The following is a 21,612-nucleotide window of genomic DNA, read 5'->3' on the forward strand; positions in this document are numbered from 1 at the left end:
CTAATGTTACATATACATTATATTACATCATCACAAAACACACTCAATCTCAGTGAAGGCATTAGTGTTTTTGCTAAGATTTGGGAACCCTGGTAACGGAAGGGCAAAACATGGTAAAACTGGCATAGTCGCCATAGCGTACGCCCTAATTTTGGTGGGGGAACACTAGTAAAATAACAGGGTAACTCAGGTAGCCTTTTTACCTACCTACCACCCTTAGCAAAAACACTGCATTATATTATATTGTAAATCACACACAGTTTTTACTATATTTATTTGTTTTTTTTACCTGGTCTAAGCTTAACTGTAATCTCTTGTGGATTAACTTGGACAGCTGAACCTACATCAGATCCTGCATCACTCAGTGGCTGGTCCTAAAAACATAATATCATATATACATATATAATAAGTATTAGTAATATATATGGTTAAAGAAATTAATAAAGAGATATCATTTCTTGATAAAGGAACTTAATAACATAACATATCAAACTGATATTAGGTACTATATATAGCACTATGGTACTGTACTGCATTGGCGTACCAGTCTCTCTCTTTGCACTCCATAACGTCACATCAAGAGTGCATGACTTTTGATCATTTTCAACTGAAGACAGCTAAAACGAAATACATTATATTTACAGTGTATCTCTATTTTGAGGTAGAATGTATGTTGGGAACCATACTCCTGAAAATCAAAGATGATAAAATCTCTCCAAACTTTGTAATATGAAAGTTTGTTAACAGTCCTTTCGAAATGATGAAATAGTCATGGAAATCAACAATCTTCTATTCCAATAGAGTTAACACAGTTGGTGGCGGCCATATTGGATTTTAAAATGGCATTGTTTTGATTTTTAGTTTGGCCTTAATTTAAAAAGTTTGTGTGGTGACCTTTCATTTTTTTCCTTGATTTGAACTAAGGATGGGATTGAGTTTTTCTTGAACAAAGTAACAGAGAAAATTAAAACAGTTTATTTCCGAGGCACATTCTATCTTAAATTATGTCAAAGGAAACTAATCAAGGCAGGAGTTGGTTATTTGTAGTATTTCAGGACAAACACAGATCCTGGTCAAGGCTACAAAATCTCATGTCAATGATGACTGAAACTCAACTTACCGCTGTAATCTCCACAGAACTTCCTGGATCAATAATGGACACTTCAGGACACCCTCGTCCTAGTAAATTGTTCACAATACCACACTGTGGGTAAGCCGACAAGTCATGGTATTCCTGTAACAAAGACGAATACAATACAATGTTGAAGACCTATATTGCCATGATGTCATATCTTATGTGTGAAGTGGTTGTACTATGATTAGAGAGATTTTAGATTTACATGTATAGTAATAATATCTCACTGTCGTGTTGCAGAGGTACAAGATATGACACAAGCATAGAATTTTGTCAAATTTATGTTAGATTTCTAAAACACCTAGAAACATTATGACCCTGCAGTTTGTTGTCAAGTTACACTTTTTTGTAGAATATTTCATAGAAAACATTAGCATTAATGACAAGTCATATTTTTACTGCCAAAAAACCACCCATTTTTGATAATTGTGAAAAAAGTAAACAACATGACAATAAAATTCACATAATTACGTTCTGAAAATATTTAGTTTTAGATAGCTATCATTATTTTTTAGGAAGCAGCAGTCATTTCAAAATGGGTCATCTTCGCCATTTAGCTCCCATAACACTGCATCTCCCCTTCATTTACATTTTGTATAATGGGCTTCATGGTACATATGATGTAGTATATATTGACCCACTATATATGTCAATTGTTGATAACATGGGTAGCAGTCAAACATTAACATCGCATGTACCTTGTCATTGTGTCATTCATGAAATCAAACCCTATAAATCATAGCATGTTTTATAGTTGTTTCTATACACCACCATGTATTAGTTTCCACAGTAAAAAGGTCACAAAAACATATCTAAATATCGTCCATAAAAGTACAGTTGAAAGATAATATATGTGTATATTTGCAAAGCATTTCAACAGTTATCAAACATGTGAGAATACTATAATATTTCTGAATATAGATAGTCTAAATCTACAACTGATACATGTGCTAAATGGATAGGGGGAAGGGGAGGAGGGGCTTAAACAGTGTTGAGGTGTTATCAAAAATTGTACATACCCAACTATTACACCAGCCACAGGACGGATCAGCTACAATACACTCCCCACAGGTTCCTGCACTAGCACATGGATTGGCTGAAAATAATCATCACAGATGTATGGATTAGCGGACGGTACATAGAGTGACATGGATTAGCTGAAAATACATCACATTCTCCATACGGATTAGCTAAAACTCAACACTGCCATATATGGTGTAGCTAAATCGAACACTATCTCGGATTAGCCGACATTAGATATACAGCCACATGGATGAGCTGAAGTCACACGGATCAGCTGATACTACACATATCTTCCTGGATTAGCTGAAACAAGACATATACATGTAACTTCCTGGATTAGCTGAAACTGAAGTCTTTTGGATTAGTTGAAGATAAATACAGCTGCAAAGATAACCTGACGATAAAGTCACATGGATTAATAAATACAGCCACATAATCAATTAGGTGACATAAACAGCTTCGTGGATTAGCCGAAAATAAAATATACAGGTACATAAACGGATTAGCTGAAAATAATCGCATGGATAAAGTTGAAAATAAATACAGACACATGATGGATTAGCTGAAAATAAATGCAGTCACATGGGAAACTCAATGGCCACACAGATTAGCTGCAGCTGTGTTGTAATCCAAGGCAAATCAATTTTTTTTAAGAGTGAGGATTCCTCTTACATGTAAAGTATGATAAATCCCATGATATTCCAGCATCTCCTACAAGTAACATACATACATACATGTACATGAAACAGTGTTACTTGGATTAGCCTTTATATCACTGTGGTTGGCTGAATAAGTTACTACCGGTAGTAGTACTAGTACTAGTAGTATGCTTAGTCTAGTTCAATAAGACTATCAAAGCCTACTGCTCCTATATGGTATTGTTACAATTTACACCTCCACTCAGTTAGAGACCAAATTGCCATCCAGACTACATTAGGCTAAACTATTACTAAGCTTTCTTCAACCTACACTGCCTATAATCTGTTTTCATCATAATACTTTGTTCTTGTTGTTTTTTTATCTTTGTGTGTTTATTGGTTGTTCTTGAGCAAAAAAACAACAGAAAAATGGACAACACAAGAAGAAGTAATACTTTGTTCTTGCTTCAACTCAAGTTAACCTGCTTTAATCTAGATTCTAAAGGAAAGAAACCACACCTTCCATAAGTACTGACTTCTAATCATAGCGTGTCTATGTTCATATTAAGTACTTGTGTATATATGGCTTCCTGTACATCACTACAACTTTCCAGATTTACAGTCTACATAGTGCATGCACATACAAATATCTCTGTAATGTGCACTTTTATTTTCAATAGAATTACATCCTGGAATTCCTGGAATGAGCACTCTATTTTAACAGAGTAACGTTTATTTGGAATTCCACCTTATGAAAATTTCATCTTGGTCATAAAGATCTAGGGGTAAACACAAAGTCAAAATCTTGAGAACACAATGATATGCTCCTGTGCCTCACTCAATCTATGAATGTCTGCCTTTGTATGGTATTGTCTGTCTATTACCACTGTTTGAAGTTTTATATGCATGCTGTGATGTACTAATGACCAACTGTATTTCTCACTGTTATTACTTAACATTTGTCTCATTTTGTGTTTGTATTCACTGTATATTTTGTATATTTGTTGAGAAATCTACAGATATAGGCCTCAGTCAACTGTGTGCTCAGCCTGAGGTACATGTACATGTAGGTCTCGGCTGAATAAATGAATGAATGAATGACTACTGTCTACATGACAGTAACATCAATAAATATAATAAGTACATATCAATACAAGATAAAACTACAAATGATAAGGTATAGAGTATACTTACTTTGAGATTTGACTAATGTCACACATATTGATAGTAATGTGATGGTATAAAGGTGTCCTGAAAACATTCTGAAAGGTTCCTGTCAAAAAAAAAAAAAAACATTTATGTTTTGGATATAGTGTAGTGAACTGTAGATATAGTGATGTCTACAAAGCACAATACAAGCTTGTACTTCCAAATTGGTTTGTGCAGAGAATGTACTCTTAATTCAAGGCTTGTAACACATCTCCAGGAGGACATTTTTTGTACAAATCACGACAGCAACACTGTTGAACTGGAATATATTGCCAATTTATGTACAAAACTACGCTGTATCAAGTTTGTGCAGTTACAGTGTCTTAACAGCATGCCTTCAAGTTCAAGGTATGTATATCCCTATACATATAAAAGTATAATGTTCCATTCTGAGGGTATAAATTCTGAGGGTATAAATTACACAATCTTTCCAGAAACAAGAGACAGACCGAGATTATAGCAAAGTGTAGATTACTCATGTACATGTATAGTAGTCTAGTGCTATCCTTTATCAAATCTCAAGATCTCTCTTTACATGTAAAATGTAAATATGTTACTGTCAGTATTACATATATATATACACACACACCTACTGTACTAGTCATATGTCAATGCAGAAGTAATAGACAAATAAATATGGGAGTACGAAAGAAAGTACAGGGGTAAGTTCAGCTTTTAACTCCGGTACAATGCAAAGTATATTGTATCACAGGAAAGGGAAATGACAACATTACAACATGGGTGGACAAGCTATATTACTGTTTGTCACTCAATGTTTCATTCAAACCCAATAAACCCAATATATTCAAAGGAGTAACACTTCATTTAATTATATACTGTCACTTACATACTTACTAGGAGTCTTTACCCTATAGGCTATAGACATACAAATTATGCTCCTTGCATGAATGACAACTGTTAATGTATCATTACATAAGTTGCTTCCAAACATGTCAATGTGTGACTAACAAGTATGAATACACCAAAGAAGAATCTCCTCTGTCTCCTGCCCATTTTACCAAAACCTTTTTGGAAGTACAGGAAACTGAATTGTGCTACAATTTGTCCCTGTAATTTTACACTGATGTTTAATATTAATATGAAACTACATGTATTGTACATGTACCCTCATCAAGATTCTTGATAAGGCAACATACATTTATAACTTTACATGTACATTGTACATGTAAGTATGTCTGTACCAAAACTAGCATTTCCTCCCTACTGTTATGAAAGTAAAGCACAGTCGAAAAGAACCCATTACAACTTATATACAAGGGTGATCTTTGAACCCAATGACCTCATCTGTCAGCTTCTTTCACTTCAAGTATTTTCATCCTATAAATTATTTCATTTCATTTGGCAGATATTGTAGTTTACTTTCGAGGACTTTCAAATAATGTTTCTCGTATTACATTTTGAATATTTTATTTCAAATTATATGACATGCAGTTTGCCTAGACCATGGACTTTGATTACTTCCAAGCAAAACAACAGAATCTTCATTTTTTTCCCAACCACTATACATACATTTTGTACTGAGTATATCATTTTCTGGTTGAATTAACTTAGTTTCATCAAGTGCTTGTGGATTTGTACAAACAAAATTCAAACCTTTTTGGGGTCATATGTCTTTCCTAGGTTTATTACATGTATTAGCACAACACATTCATCTTCACTCTTGTTCTCGCAAGAAAGATACAATTTCTAACTTTTCACCCAAAATGTTGGTTTACTCTATGGATTGTCTGAAGTGTGTTTTTGATGTAAATTCTACAAGTATGAAAAGTATAAAGTATAAAATTGCAAATAATTCACGAAATTAAAAACAATTTTAGAAATATATGTACACTGGAATCAGCCAATCCCATGACTGCTTACAAATCAATATATTTTCATCTCATCTCATGATGACTGTTTACAAATTACATTAGCTATGTACCTTGTACATTTTATACACAGTCACTGATGCTCATTTAGTCTGTCATTTGCACCGATAGAATTGTATATCTAATTAACCAATTATGATAAGCTTATCAAGTCTGACTAATGTCTTGATAATTTTGACACTACTATTAATTATCAGATCACAGTGGCACATTTCTATACGTGACATGTGGGTACAGTACCCACTGAAACATCACGCATCAAGTATTAATATGCTAAAGGTTGTTTACACATGCCTTTATCCAAATATAGACAGACAAATTAACGGTCACCTTTCCCCCTGACAACCCATCAATGTGCCCAGGTCTGAGTGTGCAAATAAGGGATGGGGATGCATGCAATTGTATACAGTATAATGAATATCATAAAGTTGCCACCACAGAAGGAGTCATGATGGTATTAGCAGGATATACAACTTGACACTAATACACCCTCATTGTATATCCTAAATACATATATACACAGAGATTTCGACATGCATTAAAATTTGGGAAATGAAAAACAGATGTATTCGGGACTAGCTAAAGAAAGTGGTTGCCCCAAATATGAAATAATGATATTTACAATCTTCTACTGATGAGTGCTAGCATGAAATTGAAAACATGGGATGGAATCATGGGTCCTTAATCCCCAGCATGAGTGACTCCTACATGCATACATACTTGACGCAGATTAGCACAACAATTTCTTGCCTGCATTAATAATTGATGTTCCTCATGTAGAGACTCATGTCACAATAAAACCTTTTCACAAGTTTTGCCCACAACAAACATTTTTTGACTTTTGTAATTTTTGTAATTTAGAGGACACACTGGTCTGTGAGAACTCTAAAGCCAGTACAGTGCGAAATGAACTTCAGTAGATCTGTTGGCAGTGTTTTTGCTAAGGTTTGGGAACCCCGGTAACAGAAAGGGGGAAAGAGGTAAAACTGGTAGAGCTTCCCATGCAATGTATCATAATTTTGGTGGGGAACCCCGGTAAAATGATGTGGGAACCCCGGTAGATTTTACCTACTTACCGCCCTTAAATAAAACACTGTGTTGGTATAAACAGTGTGTTTCGACTAAAATTATGACTGATTGAATTGTTTATGTTATTACACATACATGATACAAACATAGATGTGTGTTAGAACCCTCAATTGAAAATTGGTGTTTTGAACAACCGATTCCCCTGTGTATGTGTGTGTGTGATTGAATACGGTTTGAAAGGTCACTGTATCAGATGCTACCTCTGCAAATATGCACTGAGAACTCTTCACACATCTCTATTCACTTCTGTTAACCCCCCCCCCCCCTCCTTGGGAAACCATGAGACTGTTGAGATATTTCTTGCAAATGGACAATTGTTTTCAACTACAAAAACAAATATTTGAACAAGATATGGCAAAATAGACAACAAATATGTTTAGTTTTGTCATTTAAATCAGTTTCCTTTATGAACAACAAACTGGGTCACAGCAATTTTTTTTTTTTTTGCTTGAAAATAGTATGCAGAACATATCTGTGCAGTTTCAAGGTTTCCCTATTAAAGGGTGGAAGATAGGAAGGGGATGAATACATGTCAGAGTTCTCAGGGCACGTTTCCAGAGCTACATCAGATATAGAATGCTGATCAATAATAATGACAAAAATGTAAACATGTAATGTAAATGTACGGAAAATTCAAGCAAGTAAATTTGTAGAAGACAAAATTGAACTACTACCACTACATCGAATTTCAATCAATAGCTTCAGTGAAAATTTCACAAATAAATATCTGACCACTGAACCCTCTGAGTCAGTGTGAGTTGTATATATTCATATCTCTGACTATGAAATAATAAATGTAAGAGTCGGGCATAGTTGTGCAGCAACTAACCCGGCTTAGTATGTTGTCAAAGGAAACACAATCCGTCTCAACTCTGTGCCCACATTTTTTCTACATGAAACTTGAAGGCAGTCTGTGACCACTGTGTTTTATTTGCATGAGTCATGCTGGCATATAACCTTGTTTGACCAACCATAGTGGCTTAGATGTCAGTCGGCTTGCCAGCTATGGACAGGAAACCAACTTTTTTTTTATACTTGCAATGACTATCTACGGTTGTCTCAAGTTCCAAATGTGTTAAAATAAAACGCTCTGTTACTGTTGGATGAGAATTTAGCTTACATGTAATTTTCACAGCCAACCATATTCTTTCTCATGTCTGGCAATTCTTATTGTTTACAATCAGATTGTTATTTTCACCGTAGTGAAAATGAAATACTTGACGTTGATGCAAACCAGGGTTTGCCAAATAATCACTGTTACAAGCTTTACTGGGTTGCTTGCTATGAGGCAGGGGAAGGGGAAGTATCATCATCTTTACTGTAACCAATGAGAGAGATTTAGAGGCGTCCTTGGACGCAAACTTTAATAACACAGTTGTGTAGACCGTCGGTGACCGTACAGATGCACCAGCCCAGTCAGACGAGATTTCGATTGCTCCATTGCCGTATCTAAATACGACGTCTCCGTGATGTCATTGATTATTTACGATACCGTGGATGATTTGAAAAATTCAGAAAACAACATTTGATAAATCATTTACACTGTACATGTTTTTTTTTCTTATTTTAGTGAGAATTCTTCCAGCTCATCCAACATGCCGACCGCCGTTGATACATACACAGAGATCGAACGACCCAATTTTAGGATCGGAAAACAATACACCATGAATAAATGAAGCAAGACACATCAACGTTGGAAACTGTGCGCCTGTCTGAAGTCATCATCTAAACGATATGCATATTGGTTGTAATATTCGATTGACGGCTCAACACAACGATACAAATCATCCGGTTTTTCTGTTGCCTTCTCGTAACACTTCTCTGCTCACGGACAAGACATTACATTAGATTGGTTGTCTTCAAGGCAAGGCTAGGCTAACATTAATCAACCATACCAGCAAACGCTGTCGATTTACGACTTACCTTAATGGTACGAAGATAAAGACGTCGTTTTCTAGCTGCTATATCACACAAAATCGAAAGATAATCCACTCTAATAAGCTTCTGGCGGTCGAGTTCTGCCTCAATGATACACAGGGCCTGGTCTACTGTTTACTGCGACTGAATAAAAATTCCCAAAATGGCAGGCGAATGCACTTCCTGTGACGTCACCGGAAGTTGCCCATCCTCGACATCGAATGAGAAGTGGACCTTTCCCCGTATCCGATATTCCACAACACAGGCGACTCGCCTTCTTTGTAATCAATGTAACAATCATGAACATCCTGCATTGACAATGCGATATTGTATGATGCATGTCTTTCCGAGGAAATCTGAATATATCTACTCATTTTAATTGCATTTATGTTTTTAAAGAAAAAAAAGCTTAAGATATATTAGAATTTTTTTAAACTTGTTATTGCTTTTAGTAAGCTTAGATCTTTTCGTGCTGGTCGTTTATGGTATCAGCTTTCATCATCGTGTGTAAACTAAATATTTGATGGGACGCTACGCCTGTCGCGCAATGCATTGTTTGAATACGAAATGTCACGTAGGGTATGATTCCCCATAGTTCCTTGCAGTGATACATGATACCACCACTGCTATGTCGACTCTCAGACAAATACTGTTATCTCAATATTAATTAATTACTGTTATATTTATTAGAGCATTACGCAGAAACGTAGAAAAAAAAATATAGCAAAGTATATACAGAAGATGGAAATTAAAAAGAAAATATCGAGAAATATATATTATTAGTAAGGGCTAACCGCTAAGATGGAAATTTAATCATTTTAAATTCAATTCAATTTTATTGTCCGACTCAGAAATTTCTCTTTGGCTTTCCCCCAAATAAACACAGTTTACTTATAAAAATGTACACAACTGAAGATAAAAACACTGATACATGTATATATAGAGAGGGAGAGAGCGAGAGAGAGAGAGAGAGAGAGAGAGAGAGAGAGAGAGAGAGAGAGAGAGAGAGAGAGAGAGAGAGAGAGAGAGAGAGAGAGAGAGATCTGAATTGATAACAGAATGCTTATATTGTACTGAAAATATATTTTTACTAATGTTCTTGTGGGTGAATGCAATTTTTAAGGGCCTGCCTGAAGGCAACACTAGTAATCCAACATACGATATTGCACGGCTAACAAGTTCTTAAATGTTAATTTGGCCTAGCTATTTCTTGGCATTGTGTGTATCGTATGAAGTACACACAAGGGAATTGTTATTGCTGTAAGGGGCTAAAGTCCTAATTAGTCTATAATTGACATAATATACAACACATATTTATAACAGTAACCATACAACATAGACTAGAGTTGGAAAGTAAATGAATAGAAAATATAGATTTTTGAGAAAGTCTATAGCCTACTTCTCAACTAGAAGATATAGAATTAGAATATCAACATCATCATGGGTTGGGCTGGTGCGGTATATAATGATATGATGTGTGCTGAATGTTTTGTATGTGTTGTTATTCATTCATACGGAGATGCATCTATCTATCTATCTATCTATCTATCTATCTATCTATCTATCTATCTATCTATCTATCTATCTATCTATCTATCTATCTATCTATCTATCTATCTATCTATCTATCTATCTATCTATCTATCTATCTATCTATCTATCTATCTATCTATCTATCTATCTATCTATAGTAAGTATGTATGTATCTAACTATCTAACTATCTATCTATCTATCTATATTATCTATCTATCTATCTATCGATATATATATATATATATATATATATATATATATATCCATCTATCTACATATCTACCTATCTATCTATCTATCTATCTTAACCTTGATATCTGCAGCAAAACAGCGAGGCAAATTTACTGAATATGATTTGATGTCATAATTTTGGGGTGCACTCAAAATTACCCTTTGACATGAGAAAATGCATGCATGCACATGTCAATGTTCTACGAGTGTTTACTCATTCCAGGACAGGAATTGACATATATACAATTAGTTGAGCTTTAAAGAAAGGTTTTAATTAAATGTTATTACACCTCGACGTTCTTACACAAGCTGTCATTGGTCAGAATGGAATCACATGACCTACTCAAATAGGCTATTGCCCGCGCGGTGATATTGCCCGCGCGTGCACAGACTAATGCCCGGCACTATTGCTCGCTGGATTTATTTGTTGCACATCTATTCTGCGCATGTTTTCCAGTTTTACGCGCTCGAGGCGGCAAACTAACTACAGTAAGTCACACCAGCTTATTTCTTGCAGAAATTTGAATAAATACAATCACAGACTAGCTCCTACAAATAATGCATGCCATGTCCGTATTCGATGCTTAACTGAAAGTACAATTTGGAAATGCACCTTGAAAGGGAAATTTTTTCTATCGATGACGAATGCTGATGAATGAAGAGTAGCTATGTGATTGATTGGACGAATGAGTGAACAGTGTAATAAAATTAATAACACATGCGCTCTGGAAATATCACAATTTAATGCCTGCCCTCGGGCTGGCACTCTTTACCACAATTTTGATTCAAAATCTTGGTAAAGAGTGCCAACCCTTGTGCAGGCACTAAATTGTGATATTGCCCTCGCTGGCATGTGTTATCATTTAGATAATAGAATAGATGTGCAACGGTCGAAATAAATCCAGCGGGCAATAGTGCTGGACATTAGTCTGTGCACGCGCGGGCAATATCACCGCGCGGGCAATAGTCTATTCAAAGTAGGTCAGGTGATTCGATTCTGACCAATGACAGCTTGTGTAAGAACGCCGAGGTGTTATAAAGTTCGATAAAACAGATTCCCAACACTGTCCTTTGACGGTCACCGAGTATATAAACCTGTACTAGTAGCGATGGAGATAACATAGAAATACACAATGTTTCTAGTTTGTCTGTTGTTTTTGCGTTTTATTTTTCCCACGTTGACGTTGCATTCGATATTCGTATGTGTTGATGCCCGGTCAATCGGTCACTGTAAGATCGTATATGTAGCCATGGCTTTTTAATTTGTTGAAAGTTTGAAGTTGAAAGTTATACATGTTCCTGTTTTGAAGCCATCTTGAAAGAAAAATCATACAAGTTTGAGTACAAGCATAAAATCTATATCTGTTCTTTTTAAGGCCCGTATAATACTACGAACAGTCAGAGTCTGTCAACATTTACAACCGTACTTGAGTATGGTAAACCTGCTGGGACGCCCTCACACATCGGCCAACACCTTCAAGTTTCACTTGATAGAACAAGGCAAGTTGAGGCATAGACAGTGCAGAGGAAACTATATATGGTTGAGGGACCAGACGTTTTTAACCAGACAGTTTAAAACTTGAGTGAGCGTCCATGGATAAAAAACACATGCAATAATATTTTATATCTTCATCTCTCCTTTATCCACACATTTAGTTATTCCTTAACAATTTTCCACTGTTCCGTTTATGAAAATTGAAAATTTTCGTAGACGTTATTTTGATTAATGGCCACATTTCCGTTTTCATTCAGCAATATCTATTTATTGTGCCCTAAAGCGTCCTATAGTAAGTAATTGTACAGAAATATATGTATATGTAAATATTTACCAGAGTGCACAATATCAAAATGAACTTTAGTAATCTTTCAAATGGGAATGTACTGTATCAGCATTATAAAAATAGATAATTATTCATGTGAGTATTTAGATTACTCTCTAAATAAATTGTATAATGACAATATACCATTACATGTTGCAGCGTGAAGTTTGGAACAACCACACATAGGTTTGTAGATGTATGTATGTATGTATGTATGTATGTATGTATGTATGTATGTATGTATGTATGTATGTATGTATGTATGTATGTATGTATGTTGTATGTGTATGTGTATGTATGTATGTATGTATGTATGTATGTATGTATGTATGTATGTATGTATGTATGTATGTATGTATGTATGTATGTATGTCTCTGTGTGTGTGTACTTACCTACCTACCCACCCACGCACCTACTCCCTACCTACCTACCTACCTACCTACCTATCTACATATCTATCTATCTATCTATATATCTATCTATCAATCAATCAATGTGTGTGTCTAATCAATGTGTGTGTCTATCTGTGTATTTACGTACATCTATGACAGTTGGAATGTCATGTATATATATCTCGTATTAGAATTGTATAAGTCTCGGTGACAAGTACAATTGTATTTGAAACTGTTCTGGGAATCCATGATACTTCAATCTATCAATATTGTCCCCATACGACAGCACTTTTATCGCATCATCATAGCTTTCTATAACTGTATTTCAATTAGATCTACTGGATGTCAGTTCCACACTCTGTGATGACTATGCAGATTAAAGTAACAGTACTGGTTATATACCTTACTAATGGACTTTGGAAATACAACTCAAGTAACGGTATGTGTGACTCAATCAAAATGTAGTTTTCGTATCACTCATCTAAAAGCAAGGTTATAGAGATTATCAGCAAAAAAAACAGGAACTCACCACGGTATGCATGTATTTCAGTCATCACGAAGAATTCGTAATGATAATGCCGACACTCATTGCATGATACAACTATACAATGATTTAGCTATCGCGCAGTCTATGAGAGAATTGAAAACTGATACTTGCAGCCATTGCTCATAACACACAAAATTGACATAATAATTAATATTGCATATGCCATAAATAACAAGACGTGTGTGTGTGTGGGGGGGGGGGGGTGATCATCGAATAAACACTTTAATTGTTGATAGTGAGTACATAGATTACTTAATAATTTACCATATCATCATCATCATCATCATCATCATCATCATCATCATCATCATCATCATCATCATCATAATCATCATCATCATTATCATCCTGTCTCACTCTCTATGATCTAACTTCTCGATTCTATTTCTGATAAGGTTAATGAAATCATCTCTGTACATAGCCAATGTTTTGTGTTTTGGACAGAATTATTAGTATTGTATACAATTGTTATAAATGTCCCTAAACGATTTGTCGGTTGTCGAACGGTTTGGTCATACTCGTCTTGCCAGGGTAGTCTGGGTTCGAACCCACCTAGCCCTGACATTGTTGAGTTAGACATAATTTATATGTATATGACATAATAAGGGTGATGATCGGGTTGACCTTACCGAACAAAGCAGATTTCTCCGGGTACCCCATGATTAATTCCCCTCTTACGTTATTATTATCATCCCGATCTCTCTCTCTCTCTCTCTCTCTCTCTCTCTCTCTCTCTCTCTCTCTCTCTCTCTCTCTCTCTCTCTCTCTCTCTCTCTCTCTCTCTCTCTCTCTCTCTCTCTCTCTCTCTCTCTCTCTCTCTCTCTCTCACTAACCATTGTCTGATGATATCATAGCCATCCTTGAAATAATAAATTTAAAAAAAACTGTCACAGAATAACCGTTTTCATTTCAAACATGATCATGATTTTTATGTAACGATTTTTGTACTGAACAGAGAACATCTTACATGCCGCTGAAGAAGTACAGAAACCAAATATTATGTTTGTTGTGGCCGATGATATGGGTAAGACATAGATGAGTAATACTAAATGATATCCGATTTTATATTATGATATTGTCACCTGTCAATGAAGTTTAGACTTGTGTACATATAACATTATGCCAAAGGTCATAGGTCAACCAAGCAGAAGATGAGACAAATTACTTTTATTACCATATTTTTACAGGCTGGAATGATATAGGTTACCACAACTCAGACATATACACACCGATGTTAGACTCTCTGGCACGAGAAGGCGTTATCTTGAACCAGTCATACGTGCCACTTGCATGCACACAGTAAGTTAACCTTTCAGCTGCAATGTTCTCATTGCATAATTAACAGAATGGACCCAAGAGATGAAAAACTTTAAAGAGACAAAGAATATGACAATATAAAGACACTATATCCATTTATTAGTTGTCAATATTATCTGTATATAGAGTAGTGACAAGTTATAATCTTGAGCGAAGGCTCGGTTTTGAATCTGTCACCATGTTAAAACTGTACTAGTTGTAACTGGAGTGTCATTTTTTCGAGCAGACAACCACAACATATTCACTGAAAATTATGAAAATACCAATAATTAGACTTTGTTAATTGTGTTAATCACTTTTCGATATTATTCATAAGCAGTACAGAAACAAGTTGAAATCGTGATGGACGTTGGGGGCGCTGAACAGTTTTTTGATGCGGACCGAAAAACGATTTTATTTGTCGTCTATAAAGCTACGAAGTACTCACTCACAGGTGATGCAAAACGGTTCACTGTGTACAATGTTACGATTTAATTAATTATTATTATACCTATTATAACAAAACATTTTCAAAAAACCGTTCCAGTTACAGCTGATGCAGTTAATGTCGATGATCAAATTCACAAGAAACCGACTTAGCAATCACACCTATCTCACGGGCAACAATATCAATATTGAATGTGACTTGCCGCCCAAGTTTGGCAGAAAGTATGCGGTTGACTCTTCATTATAATATATTTGACACTCGTACAGTATAGTCTCTCGGCCTAATGACGTAGGGCTGATTTTACGTTATGTATTCATTTAATTTAATAGAAGTAGAGCGGCCTACATGGCAGCTTATTATCCACACCGCACGGGATTTCAGGTGAGGAGACATTCCTGCTTAGATTAAGGTAGAATATGAATTAGTCTGAAAAATCAAACATCTTAGAAATCTCTCCAATATGAACGAAGGCTCTGGTCCTTTTGAAACAAAGGGGGGGGGGGTATGCTCGGCTGCGTGATACGTTAATGAAGATGATTATAAAGAGCAGAGTTTTGAAAGTAAAATATTCCGCAAACTTTTATTTGAGATTGTAGGACGATTAAGATTGCATTTGGTTTACCGATTAGTTCTTTCAGAAAGAGAACATACATAGATTTAAGTGAAAGGGATAATATTGTATTTAATATTTCACTATACATTATTTTCTTAATGTTGAAAATATTAAACATGCTGCATCCAGGGACTTGTATTTCACAAATTTGGAAATATTCTGATGCAATCATTCTTAATTATTATTATTGTGAACAGCACAAAACTATACATCCAATGCAACCTATAGGGTTATCATTGAACTTCACGCTGTTGCCACAGCAACTCAAAGAGTTGGGATACGCTACGCATATGGTGGGCAAGTGAGTAATCTGTGTGACGGTCAGCAACACAACACAACACAACACAACACAACACAACACAACACAACACAACACAACACAACACAACACAGCACAGCACAGCACAGCACAGCACAACACAACACAACACAACACAGTCAAATACCATATCATACCATAACATAAAATACCTTAAAATAACACAATATTGAAAAAAAAACATAAAATAACAACATAGAATAGCATAACATAATGTATGATTACATTACATCGTTTAACTTGACATGACATGACGTGGTATGACGTGATTTGACGTGACACGACATGTCATGACGTGTCATGACGTAAGAACCACAATAGTATAATAGTATAATAATAGCATAAGATACTTTACAACGCCATTCCAAAATCTAACGTGACATGACATGACATGACATGACATGACATGACATGACATGACATGGTGTGACATGACGTGACATGACATGACATGACACAACGTAACGCAACCCAACGTAACATAACATGACATGACATGACATGACATGACATGACATAACACAATTCTATCTGTTAGACAATTTGATATTGTATGACCTGGCATTTAGTTTTCATTATTTTCCCCCCAACAAAAATAATTGTAGATGGCATTTAGGATACTGTAAGTGGTCGTATACACCAACAGAACGTGGTTTTGACAGTTTCTATGGTTACTACAATGGATTTGAAGATCATTACAATCACTCAATCGGTCGGTATTCCTACATTATAAACAGTCTTTTTCAAAACAAGTCACGCATTTCAATATTATTTCATTGAATTGGTATGAGGTGACTGAGATTACATGTATTGATTTCAACTTCATCACCTATACATGGGTATATGTTGTGCCAAGCTTTCGCTTGAGACACACTCAATCCTTGTTTGAGACATGCACAATTCTGGTCATAAGAGCGTAGCATTTGCCGTTTTGTGCAACAATTTACTCTAAAAGAGGACACATCAAAAGATGCGTCAGTTAGAGGCGACAAAACAAACAGTCCAGCCGAAACCACACCAACTTACGTCAGACTCTGTATTGACTATGGTTGACGCAACCCTTGATGTCTTCTACTTTAGAGTAAATTGTTGCAGCAAACACCCAAATGCTAAGCTCTTATGACCAGAATTGAGGTGTTCGAAACACACTGAATCCTGGTCGTAAGAGCTTATACTACGGCTAGACCGACTTGGCCAATCAGAGGCCATGATTTCGGTTGGTTATATTTGAAAAAATATCCGTTTGAGCCAATCACGCCCTGGTATAAGTATTAAAGATAAACAACTCGTTCGGTAGGGTTATGTGCCAAAAGGATTGTGTGTATTTCAAACACCCAAATGACAAATGACAAAGATAAAACCCTCTCCAAGTATTGAAATTTCGAAAAATGTATAAAACTATGTTAATTTTGCCTGACGTTTGCTATTTGAAGGTGACTACCTGGACCTGCACGACAACAGACTGCCTGACTGGTCTCAAAATGGAACATATTCAACAGTAAGTCTCTTTATATTTATTTGATTTTAGATTTTTATGAAATTACAATATTACGGTAACAAATGGTGTATCACAAATACATTTTTATCTTTGGTTCATAGTATATTACACAATTGGTAAATAAGAACAACACTCACACATGCCGACTCTTTACAAATGAAAACAAAATACAAGTAATAGATAGTCAACGAGTTCGGGAGGGTTATGTGCCAATAAACGAGAGGGCATGCCCCCCCCCCCCCTAGTCTTTGGCACATAACCCTACCTAAGAAGTTGTCTATATTACTTATAGGTGATTGGCTCAAACGGATCTTTTTCAAAATTTTAGTAATTTGTTGCATACAAAATTGGTGCTGAGCTGTGCTGAGCCACAGCCCTAAGAAAGAGTGGGTTATGGCTTCATATAACCAACCGAAATCAAGGCCCCTGATTGGCCAAGTCGGTCTAGCCGTAGTATAGATAATTGTATTATATTGTTACCACTGAAGTCATTGACATTTGGGGAAATGTATACAATGTTACACTTTAGGACTGGTTAGTTACAATGTATCACAACTGTATCGCAATTTTTTTATTTGTAAAGAGTCTCTGTCCACGTCCGAAGTGGATAACATACTTTTTGGCGCGCTTAGCTGATATTGGCTGTAAATTACACTTTTGACGACACCACCCTCAAATGAATACATAAAGAATGATATTTGACAACCTAGTGTTTGCAAATAATGTCGATGTTATTTTACACATCTACTCAAAAATAGCAATAAATGTTTGTATTCTTAGATATTATCCCCCAATACTTTTCTTCGTAAGGAAAATGCGAGTGACCTAAGGGGGCTTTATCACTACGAGTCGCGAGATGATCCGCAAGTAGTGACAGCCCTTAGGTCACGAGTATTTTCCGGCTGAATGAAGAAAAATATTGGAAAATAACATAAATTTACCAAGGCCAGTAATATCAAAGAAAAATCGGGGAAAAGTAATGGCAATTTTGAACGTTTTGACTCATATTTCGAGCATAGCAGAACTAATGACGTAGACACACGTTGTCGTGACGTAGAACGACCGGAGTATATATTCCATATTGTTTTGCTCAACTTGGCTTGTGCATGATATAAAACACCTTATAACTATTTTTGTTTGCCTACAGTATTTGTACTCAGATAAAGCCATCGATGTGATAACCAGTCATAACCAGAGTAAACCACTGTTTATGTACTTGGCACTTCAAAGTGTTCACGGTCCATTAGAGGTAAGTACTGACATTCTTTGTATGAAATTTATCGTTTGGTTTTAGGTAATGCAGTATTCTTAATATATGTTGTTTCTAATGATTTGAATATTATTTTTGCCATTACTTTAGAAAGGTTGAGTCTAATTTTGGTACTGTAATATCAGTTTTGTTTAATTCAGATTTATTTTACTATTTTCTATAAATGTAGAGCAGATTGATTGATATTTTAGCTTAGTTTAGCCAAGCCCACCTTAGCTTTAATCTAACTAGTTTAGTTTAGTTCAGTTCAGTTCAGTTCAGTTCAGTTCAGTTCAGTTCAGCTCAGCTCAACTTAGCTTAGCTTAGCTTCGCTAAGTTTAGCTTAGTTTAGTTTAGTTTAGTTTAGTTTAGTTTAGTTTAGTTTAGTTTAGTTTAGTTTAGTTTAGTTAGTTTGGTTTGGTTTGGTTTGATTTGGTTTGGTTTGGTTTGGTTTGGTTTAGATTAGTTTAGTTTAGTTCAGTTTAGTTTAGTTTAGTTCAGTTCAGTTCAGTTCAGTTCAGTTCAGTTCAACTTAGATTAGCTTAGCTTAGCTAAGTTTAGTTTAGTTTTAAATTGGTTTAGTTCAGCTTACTTAGGTAAGTTACATGCAGTCCAGTCCAGTCTACAGCTCACATTAGAGCTGATGCATGTGATGTGTGTATAGTTGAATTGGTTTGGTTTGGTTAGTTTTATTGGATTTGACTGTGTCTCAGACACACAGTGATAGAGGTAATATGAATGGAATTCAAGTAGCATTGCTTGACTTTACAAAGTTAAACAACGCTCATATATTTAAGTTTGGAGGATGGATGGACAGGCAAGTGTTGTATGAATTTCTTTATGAAAAGTTTGAGTCTTTTATCTTTTAACATTTCAGGTTCCCGACGAATATTACAACCTGTATCCGTTTATTGAACAAAAAAACAGAAGAGTCAAATCTGGTGAGAAAGACTAAGTAGAAAGTTGGATTTATTTATTTATTTATATAAAAAAAACTGCCTCTATCATCCTATCATCAGTATTTTCATTCTATCAATCAGTGGCAGTACGGTCTTAACGTATAACGGTTATGAATTCAGATGCTATCGTTTAAAGAGATGGGGAACTCTTAGCTTTGTTTATTTCCCAGAATGCCTCTTACAAACCAGATTTGTCAGTGTTTATGACTCCATTTCAGAGAGGTCGCACAAGGCAGAATTGCGAAAATAACTTTTTCTTGACCCATATGCATACAGAAGTGAGCCTACCCCTATAGTTTTGTAATTTGAATATTCGTGCCCCTGTGAACAGTTCATAATAACTTGTTAGAGCAATGATTCTTCTAGCCATGATAACAGCAATGGATGACGTAGTAAGAAATGTTGTCACAGCTTTAGAAGACTTTGGTTTATGGAATAATACTTTATTGGTCTTTACTTCAGATGTAAGTATTCGCTCAATATATAATCCACCTCTATATATATATATATATATATATATATATATATATATATATATATATATATATATATATATATATATATATATATATATATATATATATATATATATACCTGTTTGATGAATGAATTGAAAATGCTTACTAAACCAAAAAATACACATTATTTATTCCCGATTCATGCTCAGAACGGTGGTTCTATTAAACCCAAACATGCTGGTAATAACTGGCCACTTAGAGGGACCAAAAACTCTTTGTTTGAAGGAGGAACAAGGATCCCGAGTTTTGTACATGGAAATATGCTAGAAAAGACAGGATATGTAAATGATGGGTAGGTGAATTACTTTTAATAAATAACGTGACATTCTTTTCATATTCATCCTGAATTGAGTCGTATTTTTCAAGTACTTATGAATTTGCTATGATAAAAGCAGTTTATAAACATATTGCTCTATTTGGTTCAGATTTTTTCACTATTGTTTAGTATCATAATCATTATAGATGATTTTAAGGTTGCAGTCGAAAGAAACATATGTAAATTTGTTGTGGCTTTAAAGAACTTTATTTTAAATACAGAATGATTCATGCGGTTGATTGGTATCCAACATTTGTAGAACTAGCGGGAGGAAAGACAGGTATGGTGTAGTTTACATATCCATATTAACGTACAAACACCCACTCGCGCACGCAGACGCGTACGCATGCACACACACACACACACACACACACACACACACACACACACACACACACACACACGCACGCACGCACGCACACACGCGCGCACACACACACACACACACACATACATACATACATACATACATACATACATACATACATACATACATACATACATACATACATACATACATACATACATACATACATACATACATACATACATACATACATACATACATAACAGATTGGTCATTGTTGATACCTTGCCTTAGATAGATTTATAAATGCATTTTTCAATCCTGAAAAACAATCCTTAAGTTCTCCTTAATTTACATATTGTCCATCTCATACGTAGATCCTGACATAGATGGGATAAATGTATGGGATATGTTATCTAAAGGAAATCCATCACCAAGGACACAGTTTGTATACAATATTGACGAAATAGATCATGTAGCGGCCATAAGGTAACTCTGATTGTAATTTACTGCCAAAACTAAAGACAAAGGCACTGTAAAACATTCTGATGTACGTAAATGGATTGCATGAAACAAGACTAGTACTGGTACTGAGTTGGATGAGTCTGAGATAAACCACAATTTTATAATCATGCGTCAGTGTCTTTTGTACCGTACTGTCTGT

At 35.3% G+C, this 21,612-nt stretch overlaps 2 protein-coding genes across 2 annotated transcripts in view; one reads left to right on the forward strand and one right to left on the reverse strand.

Annotated features, from left to right (window-relative positions):
• Nucleotides 1–9,060, reverse strand: part of LOC144434717 (integrin beta-1-like) — a 34,149-nt gene extending 25,089 nt beyond the window's left edge. The window contains exons 1-5 of the mRNA XM_078123232.1: nt 8,907–9,060; nt 3,991–4,069; nt 2,155–2,231; nt 1,121–1,234; nt 290–374 (exon numbers count right to left, since the gene is read on the reverse strand). Of these exons, the coding sequence (XP_077979358.1) occupies nt 290–374; nt 1,121–1,234; nt 2,155–2,231; nt 3,991–4,057 (343 nt within the window). The 5' untranslated portion in view covers nt 4,058–4,069; nt 8,907–9,060. The remainder of the gene's footprint in view (nt 1–289; nt 375–1,120; nt 1,235–2,154; nt 2,232–3,990; nt 4,070–8,906) is intronic.
• Nucleotides 9,061–13,214: 4,154 nt separating this feature from the next.
• LOC144434718 (arylsulfatase B-like) overlaps nt 13,215–21,612 on the forward strand; it is a 10,203-nt gene continuing 1,805 nt past the window's right edge. Inside the window, exons 1-13 of the mRNA XM_078123233.1 lie at nt 13,215–13,317; nt 14,381–14,449; nt 14,613–14,724; nt 15,499–15,550; nt 15,980–16,083; nt 16,707–16,813; nt 17,535–17,599; nt 18,747–18,848; nt 19,726–19,789; nt 20,174–20,271; nt 20,475–20,617; nt 20,863–20,921; nt 21,326–21,437. Coding sequence (XP_077979359.1) covers nt 13,221–13,317; nt 14,381–14,449; nt 14,613–14,724; nt 15,499–15,550; nt 15,980–16,083; nt 16,707–16,813; nt 17,535–17,599; nt 18,747–18,848; nt 19,726–19,789; nt 20,174–20,271; nt 20,475–20,617; nt 20,863–20,921; nt 21,326–21,437 — 1,184 coding nt within the window. The 5' untranslated portion in view covers nt 13,215–13,220. The remainder of the gene's footprint in view (nt 13,318–14,380; nt 14,450–14,612; nt 14,725–15,498; nt 15,551–15,979; nt 16,084–16,706; nt 16,814–17,534; nt 17,600–18,746; nt 18,849–19,725; nt 19,790–20,173; nt 20,272–20,474; nt 20,618–20,862; nt 20,922–21,325; nt 21,438–21,612) is intronic.

This window comes from Glandiceps talaboti, chromosome 4 (assembly GCF_964340395.1).
Source record: "Glandiceps talaboti chromosome 4, keGlaTala1.1, whole genome shotgun sequence".
Classification (NCBI taxonomy): Eukaryota; Metazoa; Hemichordata; class Enteropneusta; family Spengelidae; genus Glandiceps; species Glandiceps talaboti.